General features: G+C 36.7%; 1 protein-coding gene across 1 annotated transcript in view; it reads right to left on the reverse strand.

The window, feature by feature from the left end:
* Nucleotides 1-13486, reverse strand: part of LOC104094997 (polygalacturonase) — a 103063-nt gene extending 89577 nt beyond the window's left edge. The window contains exon 1 of the mRNA XM_070177136.1: nucleotides 13409-13486. Coding sequence (XP_070033237.1) covers nucleotides 13409-13453 — 45 coding nt within the window. The 5' untranslated portion in view covers nucleotides 13454-13486. The remainder of the gene's footprint in view (nucleotides 1-13408) is intronic.
* Between the last annotated feature and the right edge of the window lie 745 nt (nucleotides 13487-14231).

The following is a 14231-nucleotide window of genomic DNA, read 5'->3' on the forward strand; positions in this document are numbered from 1 at the left end:
ACTCCTCCCAAGTAGGAAATGGAAGATGTGCTCTACTCCTCAAATAGGCTTGATGCCACTGAAACGCAAGATCGTCAAAGTGTATAGACGCCACAGTGACTTTTAGATGAGGTGGGACCTCATCTAACAAAAAATATTGCTCCACCTTATACCACCATCCTTGGAATCCCTTCCCATCAAACCTCAAAAACTCTATGCATGACAGTCTGGTAAGGGTCTGATTATTTGGTAGAGGTGGAGGAGTGTTATATAGAGTTCAATGGTAATAATAATAAGAGGGATTAGGTTTATATAATTAATATGGGTTATATTAAACTGGGTTATACTGATAGGTCAGATTTTGTGGGTATGAAGAATAGGGGTTCAGGAAAGGTGAGGTATATAGTGGTAGCTTGTGGGTAAAATAAGGACTATGCGCGGGAGCTGAGATTGGATTATAGACTGGCTGAGAACTAGGGATTTGGGTAGGGATTGGTCTATAAATTGAACGGTTGGGCAATTGGGGGGAGTGAATTAAGGTGGCATTAGATGAAGTCTGGGAAATGGGAAATTGGGAGGCTAAAAGCGGCAGAGTAATGTGATCTAGATTTGGCTTTGAGGTTGGTTTAACTAGAGGTTTTGGAGGTTGAATTGAATTACTAATATTGGAGTATTGTTGTAGGGAAGAAATGTTGTGAGTACGTGACAAACCCCCAGGTCCGGTGGTCGGAGAATAGAGCTCTTTCGACGCTTCCTTCGGCGATGCTCGTTCCTTGTCTTTACCCATGCTCTAATTGTTACCAATAGTTTCCTTCAACTCACGGAATGAACTCTTATTTACTGATTCGAGTTGGTCTTGTCGCAAAGCTAGGCGGTCAAGCCCATTCAGAACCTACGACATCTCGCCTCCCATGGAAGAATACCCATTGAGCAGATGTCACGACCCAAAATCCCACCACAGGCATTGTGATGGCACCTAGTCTCTAAGACTAGGTAAGCCAATTTCTATTACATTTTGAAGCCATTTTTTTTTTAATTAAATAAGTAACCAAAACTAACAGCGGAATAAATATGAATATACAACCTCCCAAGACTGGTAGTATTGAGTCACGAACTCTAACTGAATACATGGAATGATCACGATGACCGAATATACAATACTGTTTGATTAAAATTTAATAGTACAATGAAATGAAAGACTCCAAGGGAAGGCGACGATAAAGCAGCTCTACCTTGAATCCTTACGGTCCCGCTTTAACTCTTCTCAAGTCTGATATCTCCAATACTTGGCTCTGCACAAAAATGTGCAGAAGTGTAGTATGTGTACACTACGGTCGGTACCTAGTAAGTATCAAGACTAATCTCATTAGAGTAGAGACGAGGTACAGTCAAGACACTCACTAGTCTAATAACCTGTGCAATATAATATACAAAATACTAGGAAACAGATAGCAATAAGGGTGGGATAAAACAACCAGTGGTATGCGCAACAAGACAACAAGAATACCATAAATATCTCTCAATAATTAATAAATACATGTACACCAAGTTAATTCGAGTTTTTCAAATAAATATCTGTCACATATAATTCTTCCAAATAACTCTCTTTCAAATGTAGTTTTCTCAATAATTATTTTTCAAATATAATTCTTCCAATAAATCTTTTCAAATATAATTTCCTCAAATAAATATCTTTCAAATACAATCCTTTCATATAATTCTTTTTGAATAAAAATTGTTTCAAGTAAATATTTTTAATATAATTCTTTCAATTAAAATGTAACCATGTGACACCTCATTTCATAATCATAAAAATATGGGTCTCAGCCCATTTTCATATTTCCACGGCACCTCGTGCCCATAATTAAATCATCATATTTACTCGGCACCTCGTGCCCTCATTTCATATCACAACTGCACGGACAATTCATGTGTCAATTATCATTTCATCACAGCACCCCGTTCCCACATTTTATATCACAACTGCACGGACAATTCACGTGCCAAATATCCTCATTATTTACTCACGGCACCTCGTGCCCACATTTTATTTTATAATCCGCCTGGCAATGGCCACAGGCTCCCAATTTCAACATAAATTAGATTGTTATCAATTTACCAACAACAAGACAAATTGCACAAGGTATAAAAATAAACACAAGCAAATCACAACATTACATGAAAATTATCAACACCACAATCCCACATCATCACATATCGTCCCTCACAATACCCCCCCCCCTTCCCCCCTTATCGCTCCTATTGCCACCCTTATCACTCCTATAGCCACCCTTATCGCTCCGCCCAACCAATATCAATAGCCACCCTTATCGCTCCTATAGCCACCCTTCTCGCTCCACCCATACAATATTCCAACAAACACAACCACAGTGAAATGCCACCCTTATACCCACATAATATCAACGGTGAAATTCCACCCTTATATCTTCAAAATAATAATTAACACAACACAATAATTTTATCGAAAAATTATCACGGCAACACAATAAAATTAATTCATATCACAATTTGCCCAATGGCTACAAGCAAAATACCAAACATAAAACCAAGTCAATTAATTTTACAACAAATAGCCGAAGGCTCCACAAAATGTGTACAACACCCATAAACAATCAACAGAGATAGAAATTACTCAACATAAAGCAAAGTCATCATTAACTCCAAATTTTAAATAATTATATAAATACCTCTTCTTAAGCTTATTTAATTAATTATTTGGAGAGGAAAAAATTCATAATGAAATTAAATTCCAAAAATTATCAAACCAGCAAATTCACGGAATTACATAAATAATCAAGTAACAATCATATCAAATTGTCATATAAAAACAAATTCAACAATAAATATTTAGGCATGGCAAACCGATGATTTAATAATTTTTCACAATTTCTCAATTTACTACACAATAATACCTAAGAATTTAATTCAATGAATTTTGCACGTATAAGCTTGTACGTACTCGTCACCTCGCGTACACTGCTTTTCACATTTCACAAATGGCACATAAGACTCAATGCCTAAGGGGTAATTCCCCCACTCGAGGTTAAGCAAGACACTTACCCTTTTTGAAGTTATGCCGATATTCCAAAATCGCCTTCTTGCTTGAATTGACCTTCGGACCGCTCAAATCTATCCAAATTAATTGTATAACTTCATTAAAATTCATCGGAAACAATTCCGGATAGTAATACGTCGACTTAAAAATTTATTCCATAAAGTCAACGCGGGACTCGCCTCTCGGAACCAGACATAATTTTTATGAAATCCGAATACCCATTCCAATACGAGCTCAACCATGCCGATTTTATTGAATTCCAATAACAACTTGACCTCCAAATCTTAAATTTTTGTTTTTGGAAGATTTTGTAAAAATCTTGATTTCTTCCGTTTAAATCTGAACTAAATGATGAATATAATCATAGATTCATGAAATATAATCACTTTAGGATATATAACACTTACCCCGACCAAGCTTGTGAATAATTCCTCCAGAATCTCCCAAATTCGAGCTCTAAAAATCCCTAAACAAAAATGGCGAAATGACCATTTTTGGTCCTTAACATTCTGCCCAGTTTGCGCACCTGCTGACCATTTTATCGCACCTGCAAGCTCGCTTTTGCGAGCCAATTCTCGCTTCTGCGACATCTACTGGCGCTGCCCTCGCACCTGCGGAAGAGCTTCCGCTTCTGCGCTCACGCAGGTGCGAGAACTTCTTCGCCCCTGCAGCCTCGGTCCAGCCCATCCAATTTCGCTTCTACGAGCTTCATCTCTCTTATGTGATGGTCGCACCTGCGCTCAAATTTCCGCAGGTGCGATTCAAACAGGTCTGCCCAGAAACAACAGAAATCCCAATATTTTCAACAAGTCCAAATTCGATCCAAACCTTGTCCGAAAGTCATCCGAGCTACCCGGGACCTCGTCCGAATTTACTAATAAGTCTCGTAACACAATACGGGCCTACTCGGGGTTTCAAATTACATCACACAACACCGAAATTACGAATCGCGCGTCGAATCAAATTTTGAGTTTTCAAATCTTCCAACTTCTATATTTTGCGCCGAAATGTATCAAATCAATCCGGAATGACTTTAAATTTTGCACACAAGTCATAAATGACGAAATAGAGCTATTCAAATTTATGGAATAGAAATCCAACCTCGTTATCAAAAATTCACCCTTCAATAGGATTTTCCAAAAATCTTCTATTTTTCAACTTTAGCCAAAATGCGTCAAATTGTCCTACGGACTTCCAAATCTGAATCCAAAAATACGCCTAAGTCCGAAACCATCATACGAAACTATTGCCATCATCAAAATTCCATTCCGGGGTCGTTTTCTCAAAAGTGAACTCCCCGGTCAACTCTTTCCATTTAAGCTTTAAAATGAGAATTTTTCTTTAAATTAAATTATGAATCTTTCGAAAATTAAACTCGACCACACACGCGGGTCATAATACATATTGTGAAGCTTCTCGAGACCTGAAGCCACTAGACGGGGCGTAATTTCTTAAAACGACAAGTCGGGTCGTTACATTCTCCACCTCTTAAACAAACGTTCGTCCTCGAACGTTCTAAGAATTATTCTGAGGTTACCAAATTGATGATTTTACTTTTAAACATATACTCACGGTTTATTCCACGCTACCGCATTTGAGATAAGCGTGACCACATCATCTTATTTGAGTTTATTTCTTTTATCCATATTTGTAAGCTTTAAGATCAAATTTCTTACACTCCAAACATTTCAAAAGGTCTAATTTTTCACAACACACGGTATTAGTCTCAACTGGCTATAGCAACTCGTGCCTATGCACACATCAATTTTCTTGATAGTGTTGAAGTACTTCAAAAAATAATTCTGGGGTGTTACATTCTCACCCGCTTAGGATCATTCTCCCTCAAACACATAACATAACTTATCTCTTCCTTTGAAAATCTTAATCCTCCAAATTTTACTAACTCCCAAATTCTTTCAAAAATTTCGGCAGAGTCTCCCCTATAATTGGGCCTATCCACCTGCCAGAGTAACACCAAAACAACTCCTAACAACACATCTATAACTCAACAAAATACCACAAGATATATATCAATAATACCAATCTCAGCATTACAAGCACCGCATTATCATAATGATATCAAGACATGAAGCACATCATATGTATGATCATCACCACATCACTGATCTTAAAAGATGTTCATAATTAATTCCAGAATCATCAATTAATCTCATATTAGCCACCACCTCATTTCGAATTTTTCACAACACTTACAACAGAATGTGAGGCATGAAGACCTCATGATTGCTTACTCGGATTAATGAGTCATATTTAATGCCACCTGGGCACTCATCTAATAGGTTAAAACTCAATATTTACAGCACCAAAATGGCTGAATATGCACACACAAAAATACAAGAATTATCAAATAAGCCTAACAGGCATGACTCCCTATTAATACTATTGTACAATTAAATTTCACAAAGGGAAAATTTTAAACTCATACATATTTCACCATAAGGGCCTCGTCCTTACATAACTTCCATCGCGGCTTGCAGCCCGGTTTAAATATTTCACATAAAAATGCGAGGATCTCGTCCTCAACTCCGAATCACAAGGATGTTGCACATTGTGCCAACTGAAATTTTCAATTTCCTTTCTTTCTTCTTTTCATTATATTTCATAAATAATTTCACAACATATACTGAATCCTCCTACCGGTAGGGCATATAATTCATAAAAATTGGAATCAATTATTCCCCAACACATTAAACCCACTGTAATGAATAATAAAAATTACTTTTGGACTTAAAGCCCTCAATGGTGTACCAAAAATAAATGACAGACACGGGCTCACACCTTCAAATCTCCCAACAGGAATAAACATATAAGTGGTTCACAAATTTACGAAGCTCACCCATAAGTGGAGCATAATAGGAGGACTTACCTCAATATTCAGAACCGAATCAAATTAAGGAAAATATCCTTTTATAATAAAAATCAGGATCGTACCTGTAACGATGCTATCTGGTGTATTGGCCTCAGCCAAATCATAGTGACTAAATTAACGGGTCGGGCCTCCACCTCTTAAGCACCCACTACCTGCCTGTCCTCTACCTCTAGCTGACTCTGCACGTGGAGTATCAGCTGAATAAAGCTTGTAGCTAGAGTGCTCTAATGAAATCCACCCCTCTCAAGTCTAAGACAATCTCTCATGATATGCCTAGTATCACCACACTCATAACAACCCCTATGAGGTCGCGGCTACTCGTACTGAGTCTGTGCCGGATAACTGGAATAACCACTGTAAGAATCTCGTGTCGGTGGTGTACTATAAACTGGAGCACCCCGAGTAATCTGATGTGCGAACTGTGCTGACCGACTGCTCGAGCCTCCACTATAATGGGTTCTAGCTGAAGAGTAAAATCCACCGAATCCTACAGATCTTCGAGACCTTTTGGCCTCCTTAGACTCCATTTCCTCGCCCAAAACACCCTCAATCTTCCTTGCAATCTCCACTACTTGTTGAAATGGAGTATTACTTTGCAATTCTCGAGCCATTCATATTTTAATATCATATTTGAGCCCCTCAATGAATCTGCGGACCCGCTCTCTGATTGTAGGAACCTAGATAGCTGCATGACGGGCTAACTCATTGAACCTGATAGCATATTCTGACACTGTCATAGTGTCCTGACGCAACCGTTCAAACTCTGCGTGCCACGCATCTCTAAGAGTCTGGGGAACAAACTCTTTCAAGAACATTTCCAAAAATTGAGCCCAAGTTGGTGGTATGGCATCGACTGGTCTACTTTCTTCATATATTTGCCACCACCGATACGCTGCGCCTGACAGTTGAAATGTAGTAAAGGCAACTCCGCTCACCTCCACAATACCCATGGTGCGGAGAATACGGTGACAATTTTCTAGAAATTATTGGGCATTATCAATAGATGTGCCACTGAAAGTAGGTGGACTATACCTCTTAAACCTTTCAAGTCTCTTTTGTTCTTCTTTTGATGCCTCTGGCCTGACCTCAGGACAAACTGGAATAACAAGTTGTACCGGTACTACACCCGGAACTTGACCAACGTGAACCTGCTGCTCTAGAGTTGTGATAAGAGTCTGAGCTACTCCCTCAATCTGCGGAATGTTTGGTGTAACAGAGATCAATCCCGCCTGAGTCAATGTACCAAACATACTCAGGAACCGTGATAAAGTCTTCTGATGTCCTGGGGTAACAACAGGTGCTTCTGGTACCTGTCCCCCAACTGGAGCTGCTGGTAGCTCCTCAACTGCCGCTCTAGCTGGTACTCTAGTCGCAGCACGTGCCCTTCCTCGACCTCTACCTCGGCCCCAGCCTCTTGCAGCCCTAGCATTATGAGTGGATGCCTGCTTAGCTAACCCAGTAGCACGTGTCCTCACTATATGTAAGAGAATGGAGATACAAAGGTTCAAATTCCAAATTCAACAAATTCTGCACGACAGGAACAAAAGAAATAGAAATTTCCTAACAGTTTTGTAGCCTCTCGTAGAACCTATGAACCTAGAGCTCTGATACCAAATTGTCACAACCCAAAATCCCACCACATGCATCGTGATGGCACCTAGTCTCTAAGACTAGGTAAGCCGATTTCTATTACATTTTGAAGCCATTACTTTTTTGAATTAAATAAGTAACAAAAACTAATAGCGGAATAAATATGAATATACAACCTCCCAAGACTCATAGTACTGAGTCACGAACTCTAACTGAATACATGGAATGATCACGAGGACCGAATATACAATACTGTTTGATTAAAATTTAACAGTACAATGAAATAAAAATTCTCCAAGGGACTGCGACGACAAAGTAGCTCTACTATGAATTCTTACGGTCCCGCTTTAACTCTGCTCAAGTCTGATATCTCCAATACCTGACTCTGCACAAAAATATGCAGAAGTGTAGTATGAGTACACCACGGTCGTTACCCAGTAAGTATCAAGACTAACCTCAATGGAGTAGAGACGAGGTACAATCAAGACACTCACTAGTCTAATAACCTGTGCAATATAATATATAAAATACTAGAAAACAGATAGCAATAAGGGCGGGATAAAATAACCAGTGGTATGCGCAGCAAGACAACAAGAATACCATAAATATCCCTCAACAATTAATAAATACATGTACGCCTAGTTAATTCAAGTTTTTCAAATACATATCCGTCACATATAATTCTTCCAAATAACTCTCTTTCAAATATAGTTTTCTCAATAATTATTTTTCAAAGATAATTCTTTCAATAAATCTTTTCAAATATAATTTCTTCAAATAAATATCTTTCAAATACAATCCTTTCATATAATTCTTTTTGAATAAAAATCGTTTCAAATAAATATTTTTAATATAATTCTTTCAATTAAAAAGTAACCATGTGACACCTCATTTCATAATCATAAAAATATGGGTCTCAACCCATTTTCATATTTCCACGGTACCTCGTGCACATAATTAAATCATCATATTTCTCCGGTAATTCGTGCCCTCATTTCATATCACAACTGCACGGACAATTGACGTGCCAATTATCATTATCATTTCATCACAGCACCCCGTGCCCATATTTTATATCACAACTGCACGGACAATTCACGTGCCAAATATCCTCATTATTTACTCATGGTACCTCATGCCCATATTTCATTTTATAATCCGCCTGACAATGGCCATAGGCTCCCAATTTCAACATAAATCAGATTGTTATCAATTTACCAACAACAAGACAAATTGCACAAGGTATAAAAATAAACACAAGCAAATCACAACATCACATGAAAATTATCAACTCCACAACCCCACATCATCACATATCGTCCTTGACAATAGCCACCCTTATCACACTTATAGCCACCCTTATCGCTCCGCCAAGGCAATATCAATAGCTACCCTTATCGCTCATATTGCCACCCTTATCGCTCCACCCAGACAATATTCCAACAAACACAACCACAGTGAAATGCTACCCTTATACCCACATAATATCAACGGTGAAATGTCACCCTTATATCTTCAAAATAATAATAAACACAACATAATAATTTACACGGGAAATTATCACGATAACATAACAAAATCAATTCATATCACAATTTGCCCAATGACTACAACCAAAATTCCAAAGATTCAACCAAGTCAATTAATTTCACAACAAATAGCCGAAAGCTCCACACAATGTGTACGACACCCAAAAATAATAAACAGAGATAGAAATTACTCAACATAAAGCAAAGTCTTCATTAACTCTAAATTTTCAATAATTATATAAATACCTCTTCTTAAGCTCATTTAATTAGTTATTTGCAGAGGAAAAAATCCATAATGAAATTACATTTAAATAATTATCAAACCAGCAAATTCACGGAATTACATAAATAATCAAGTAACAATCACATCAAATTGTCATATAAAAACAAATTCAACAATAAGTATTTAGGCATGGCAAATAAATAATTTAATAATTTTTCATAATTTCACAATTTACTACACAATAATGCCTAAGACTTTAATTCAATGAATTTTGCACGTATAAGCCCGAGTACATACTCGTCACCTCGCGTACAAGGCTTTTCACATTTTACAAATGGCACATAAGACTCAATGCCTAAGGGGTAATTTCCTCACTCGAGGTTAAGCAAGACACTTACCTTTTTTGAAGTTATGCCGATATTTCAAAATCGTCTTCTTGCTTGAATTGACCTCCGAACCGCTCAAATCTATCCAAATTAATTGTTTAACTTCATTAAAATTCATCAAAAAGAATTCTGGATAGTAATACGTCGACTTAAAAATTTATTCCAAAAAGTCAACAAAAGTCAATGGGGGACTCGCCTCTCAGAACCGAAAATAATTTTCATGAAATCCAAACACCCATTCTGGTACGAGTTCAACAATACCAATTTTATTGAATTCCAATAACAACTCGACCTCCAAATCTTAAATTTTTGTTTTTGAAAGATTTTGTAAAAATCTTGATTTCTTCCATTTCAATCCGAATTAAATGATGAATATAATCATAGATTCATGAAATATAATCACTTTAAGATATAGAACACTTACCTCACCCAACCTTGTGAAGAATCCCTCCAGAATCGCCCAAATCCGAGCTCTAAAAATTTCAAAACGAAAATGGCGAAATGACAATTTTTGGTCCTTAACATTCTGCCCAGTTTGCGCACATGCGGACCATTTTATCGCACCTGCGAGCTCGCTTTTGCGAGCCAATTCTCACTTCTGCGACGTCCACTGGCGCTGGCCTCGCACCTGCAGAAGAGCTTCCGCTTTTGCGCTCACGCAGGTGCGGGAAATTCTTCGCACCTGCGGCCTCAGTCCAGCCCAGCCAATTTCGCTTCTGCGAGCTTCATCTTGCTTCTACGATGGTCGCACCTACGCCCAAATTTCCGCAGGTGCGATTCCAACAGGTCTGCACAGAAACAACAGAAATCCCGGCATTTTTCAACAAGTTAAAATTCGATCCAGACCTCGTCCGAAACTCATCTGAGCTACCCGGGACCTCATGTGAGTTTACTAATAAGTCTCGTAACACAATACGAGCCTACTCGGGGTTTCAAATTATATCACACAATATCGAAATTATGAATCGCACGTCGAATCAAATTTTGAGTTTTCAAATCTTCCAACTTCTATATTTTGCGCCGAAACGTATCAAATCAATCCGGAATGACTTCAAATTTTTCACACAAGTCATAAATGACGAAATGGAGCTATTCAAATTTACGGAATCGAAATCCGACCTCGTTATCAAAAATTCACCCTTCGGTAGGATTTTTCAAAAATCTTCTATTTTTTAATTTTCGCCAAAATGCGTCGAATTGTCCTACGGACCTCCAAATCCGAATCCGAAAATACACCTAAGTCTGAAATCATCATACGAAGCTATTTCCATCATCAAAATTCTATTCCGAGGTAGTTTGCTCAAAAGTCAACTCCCCGGTCAACTCTTTCCATTTAAGCTTCAAAATGAGAATTTTTCTTTAAATTAAATTTCGAATCTTCCGAAAACCAAACTCGACCACACACGGGTCATAATACATATTGTGAAGCTTCTCGAGACCTTAAGTCACTGGACGGGGCATAATTTCTTAAAACGACAAGTCGGGTCGTTACAACAGGAAAGTGCTCTGATACCACTGATAGACAAAATGAAAGTGCAAAGAAGAAAAGAAGCTAACAAAAGCATAAATTGTATTAACTCTCCAATATATGCTCCTAGAGCTGTACTACAGAGTATATAACAGAGAAGTCATTCTCACAGCTTAGTCCACGTGAAGGTGGCTGAGTTGGCATAACAAATTTCTCATACCGACTAGAAATAAAAAGAAATAACGGGCTTAATATGTAAATATAATAACTATATCTGTGGGCTAACTATAACTACACATAAAAGAGAGCCCACTAACTAATACTCTTTCGAGGCCCAAAAATCGTATCAAAACCTTCTATAAAAAAAGAGTAATGGACTGTACAAGCGTTATTAAGGCAACTAAAATATTTTTTAAGGCACCTAAAATATTTAGCAAAGGCTTTCACTGTTTTGGCATACAACTTTCTATTTTCGTACTAATAACTTACATCCGAAGAGAAAATTGTTCTCCACCTTATAATTACTTACTACTCCTAAAAGTTACTGTTTCTCTGCCGTTCACTTCCAAATCTTTAACATTATACTTAAAAGCTAAGGGTGCCTATATTTGCATTGAGAAAAATATACTTAGAAACAGTTTTCACAAGCTTGGTCAAACACTAATTACTGTTCAAAAGTATTTTTCAAATTAATTAGTCAAATACAAACCGATTCTCATCAAAAGTACTTTTTTGAAAAGTATTTTTTTGAAAGCACTTTTAAAAAAGTGCTTCTCAAAATAAACAGATTTTAGAAGTTTGGCCAAACATGCTATTAGTTAACTAACCTGCACATTCACGAGATGAGGAGGAGCAACTTCAGCCATATCAAGGGTGCCTGCAACAGACCGTCGATCGCATGTCCATTATAGGCCTGGATTGCTTGCGATAATCGCTTCGGAAATAATGAGGGGTTTACCTTTAAAACCCTAAAGTTTTTTTTAAGGTTTCGTTGTTTTACATTCTGTTCCACTTTTATCCCTATTTACAATCAAGTCCAGAAGTTAGTCAAGAAGTTTTGTGTGCACTTCGACTATTTTATTCGATACATGTTACATCCATCATCATATATATTGGAAAACTATGTTACTCGATAAATGTTACATCCACAATTAAGAGTGTCAAATGGGTGGGTTGGACTGATTTTGGGTAGGTCAAAATGGGCTAAATTAATAAATGAACGAATCATTTACTCGCTCAAAAGCTACTTGGGCTGGTATAGGTTGGGCCAAGATAGACTAAAATTTGGGTCATACCCCAACCCGCACAACTCTTACCAAGATTTAATTAATGTATTTATTTTCTTATGAATTATTTAATTACTAAATAAGACTTTTTTTTTCTTTTGTTATGGTCATATATAACATATCAAAAACATATTACTTTTTAGATGTTTTGACAAAATTACTTATGGATCAATTTGAGCTAAAAATCAGCCCAACTTTTGATGGCTTAGGTCAAGATGGATTGAGTTCAATAAATAAGTGGGTTAAAATGTGTTGAGTTCAATAAATGGACGGGTTGGGCGAGTCATATTTTCCGTGACCAATTTTGACACCTCTATCCACAACACATGTAAATGGACAACTAAGTCCTCCAAGGTTGAGACAGATAAGAAAAAATTACCATCGTATATTTTTATCTATGTTGTAGTTTGAATCGTGTTATCCCATGATTTTCGGTCAACTCTTTTACCGCTATACCTAGTTGAAGAATCGGGAACTTTAATAAGTGGATGCAGAAAAATACAAGGAAGTCACACCTAAGATTGAACCTATGACCTCTATCAATTCTTGAACTTCCTTTGTCACTATACTGGAATTTTGATATTTTATGCCTGAGTAGATTCAACAATTCGTATATAAACAGATGAATTTAATTTTGCCCTTTGTACGCAATATAATTTTTGGACAAAAGGATTCAATTGAATCGCCTTACATTCACCCGATAACGAGAAAAGAAATGCATGACTTACCTCACTAATACATGCATTGTTATTGGCACCATTTTTAGATATTTAGTTATGGTCAAACCTCTCTATAACAGTCTCGTTTGTTTCGATATGTTTTGGCTGTTATAGTGAAGTGTTGTTATAGAGTACATATATTATAACTAACATAAAAATCGATTCAATAAAAAAACTTAGCTTTTATATTGAATGACTATTATATAGAAATGGTATTATAGAGAGGTGTGAGTGTATATCAAAAACTCTAGTATGAGATTTTTAGCAACACCAATAATGCAAAATGTATCTTGAATTTCAAATCCATCTTTTCATACCCCTCCAACCTCTTTTTTTTTCTTTTTTTCTTAAAGGTTTGGGGTAGTATTTCAATGTCTTCTGAAATATAAACTGATTAGATTTACGGATTAACCTTGGAATGATATTTTCTTTTATACCTTTATATACTTCCTCTATAATTTATATTTCTTACAGAGCAATTTATAATTATTCCATTCATTACCATGGGACACTCGTTTCACAATTCGATTGTCAATTGTAGGGTAAATTTCACTAATAGCCATTCAAGTTAAGCTTTGTAATACAATATATTTTTTTTTTAGGTAACATAAAAGTCATTTTAGTATAGTCTAATTAACAAAAATATAAAGGTGACCGAGAAATGCAAATTTTGGCCAGAAAACTGACATGGTTATCCTAATCATCTAATAAATTAGTAAAATGGATTAACAACCTTTAATTGAAATGAAAGACGTAAATTTTGGTCGGAATTCTAACTGTGGTGTTTCTGAAAGAGGCATGAGTGTGAAGAGAAGAATCATGACTGAATATGTCACTACAGTTGCAATTGATGAGGTCTACAATTTGCAACTGTGTGATGCACTCTTTACTATTTATTTTGCTTATTAATTAAGTAGTATTTGTTTTAGGCTGATGCTGCTTAATGGGCTTATTTTATCAGTGAATTCAAGTATGAATTTAGTTTGTTAACTTTTTATACATCAATTGATGATTTTGAAAGTGAATTCAGATATGAGCAGCAATTTTTGCATTTAGTTGGAGCAGTAATTCAAATAAGCAGCAAT

Source organism: Nicotiana tomentosiformis, chromosome 6 (assembly GCF_000390325.3).
Source record: "Nicotiana tomentosiformis chromosome 6, ASM39032v3, whole genome shotgun sequence".
Lineage (NCBI taxonomy): Eukaryota > Viridiplantae > Streptophyta > Magnoliopsida > Solanales > Solanaceae > Nicotiana > Nicotiana tomentosiformis.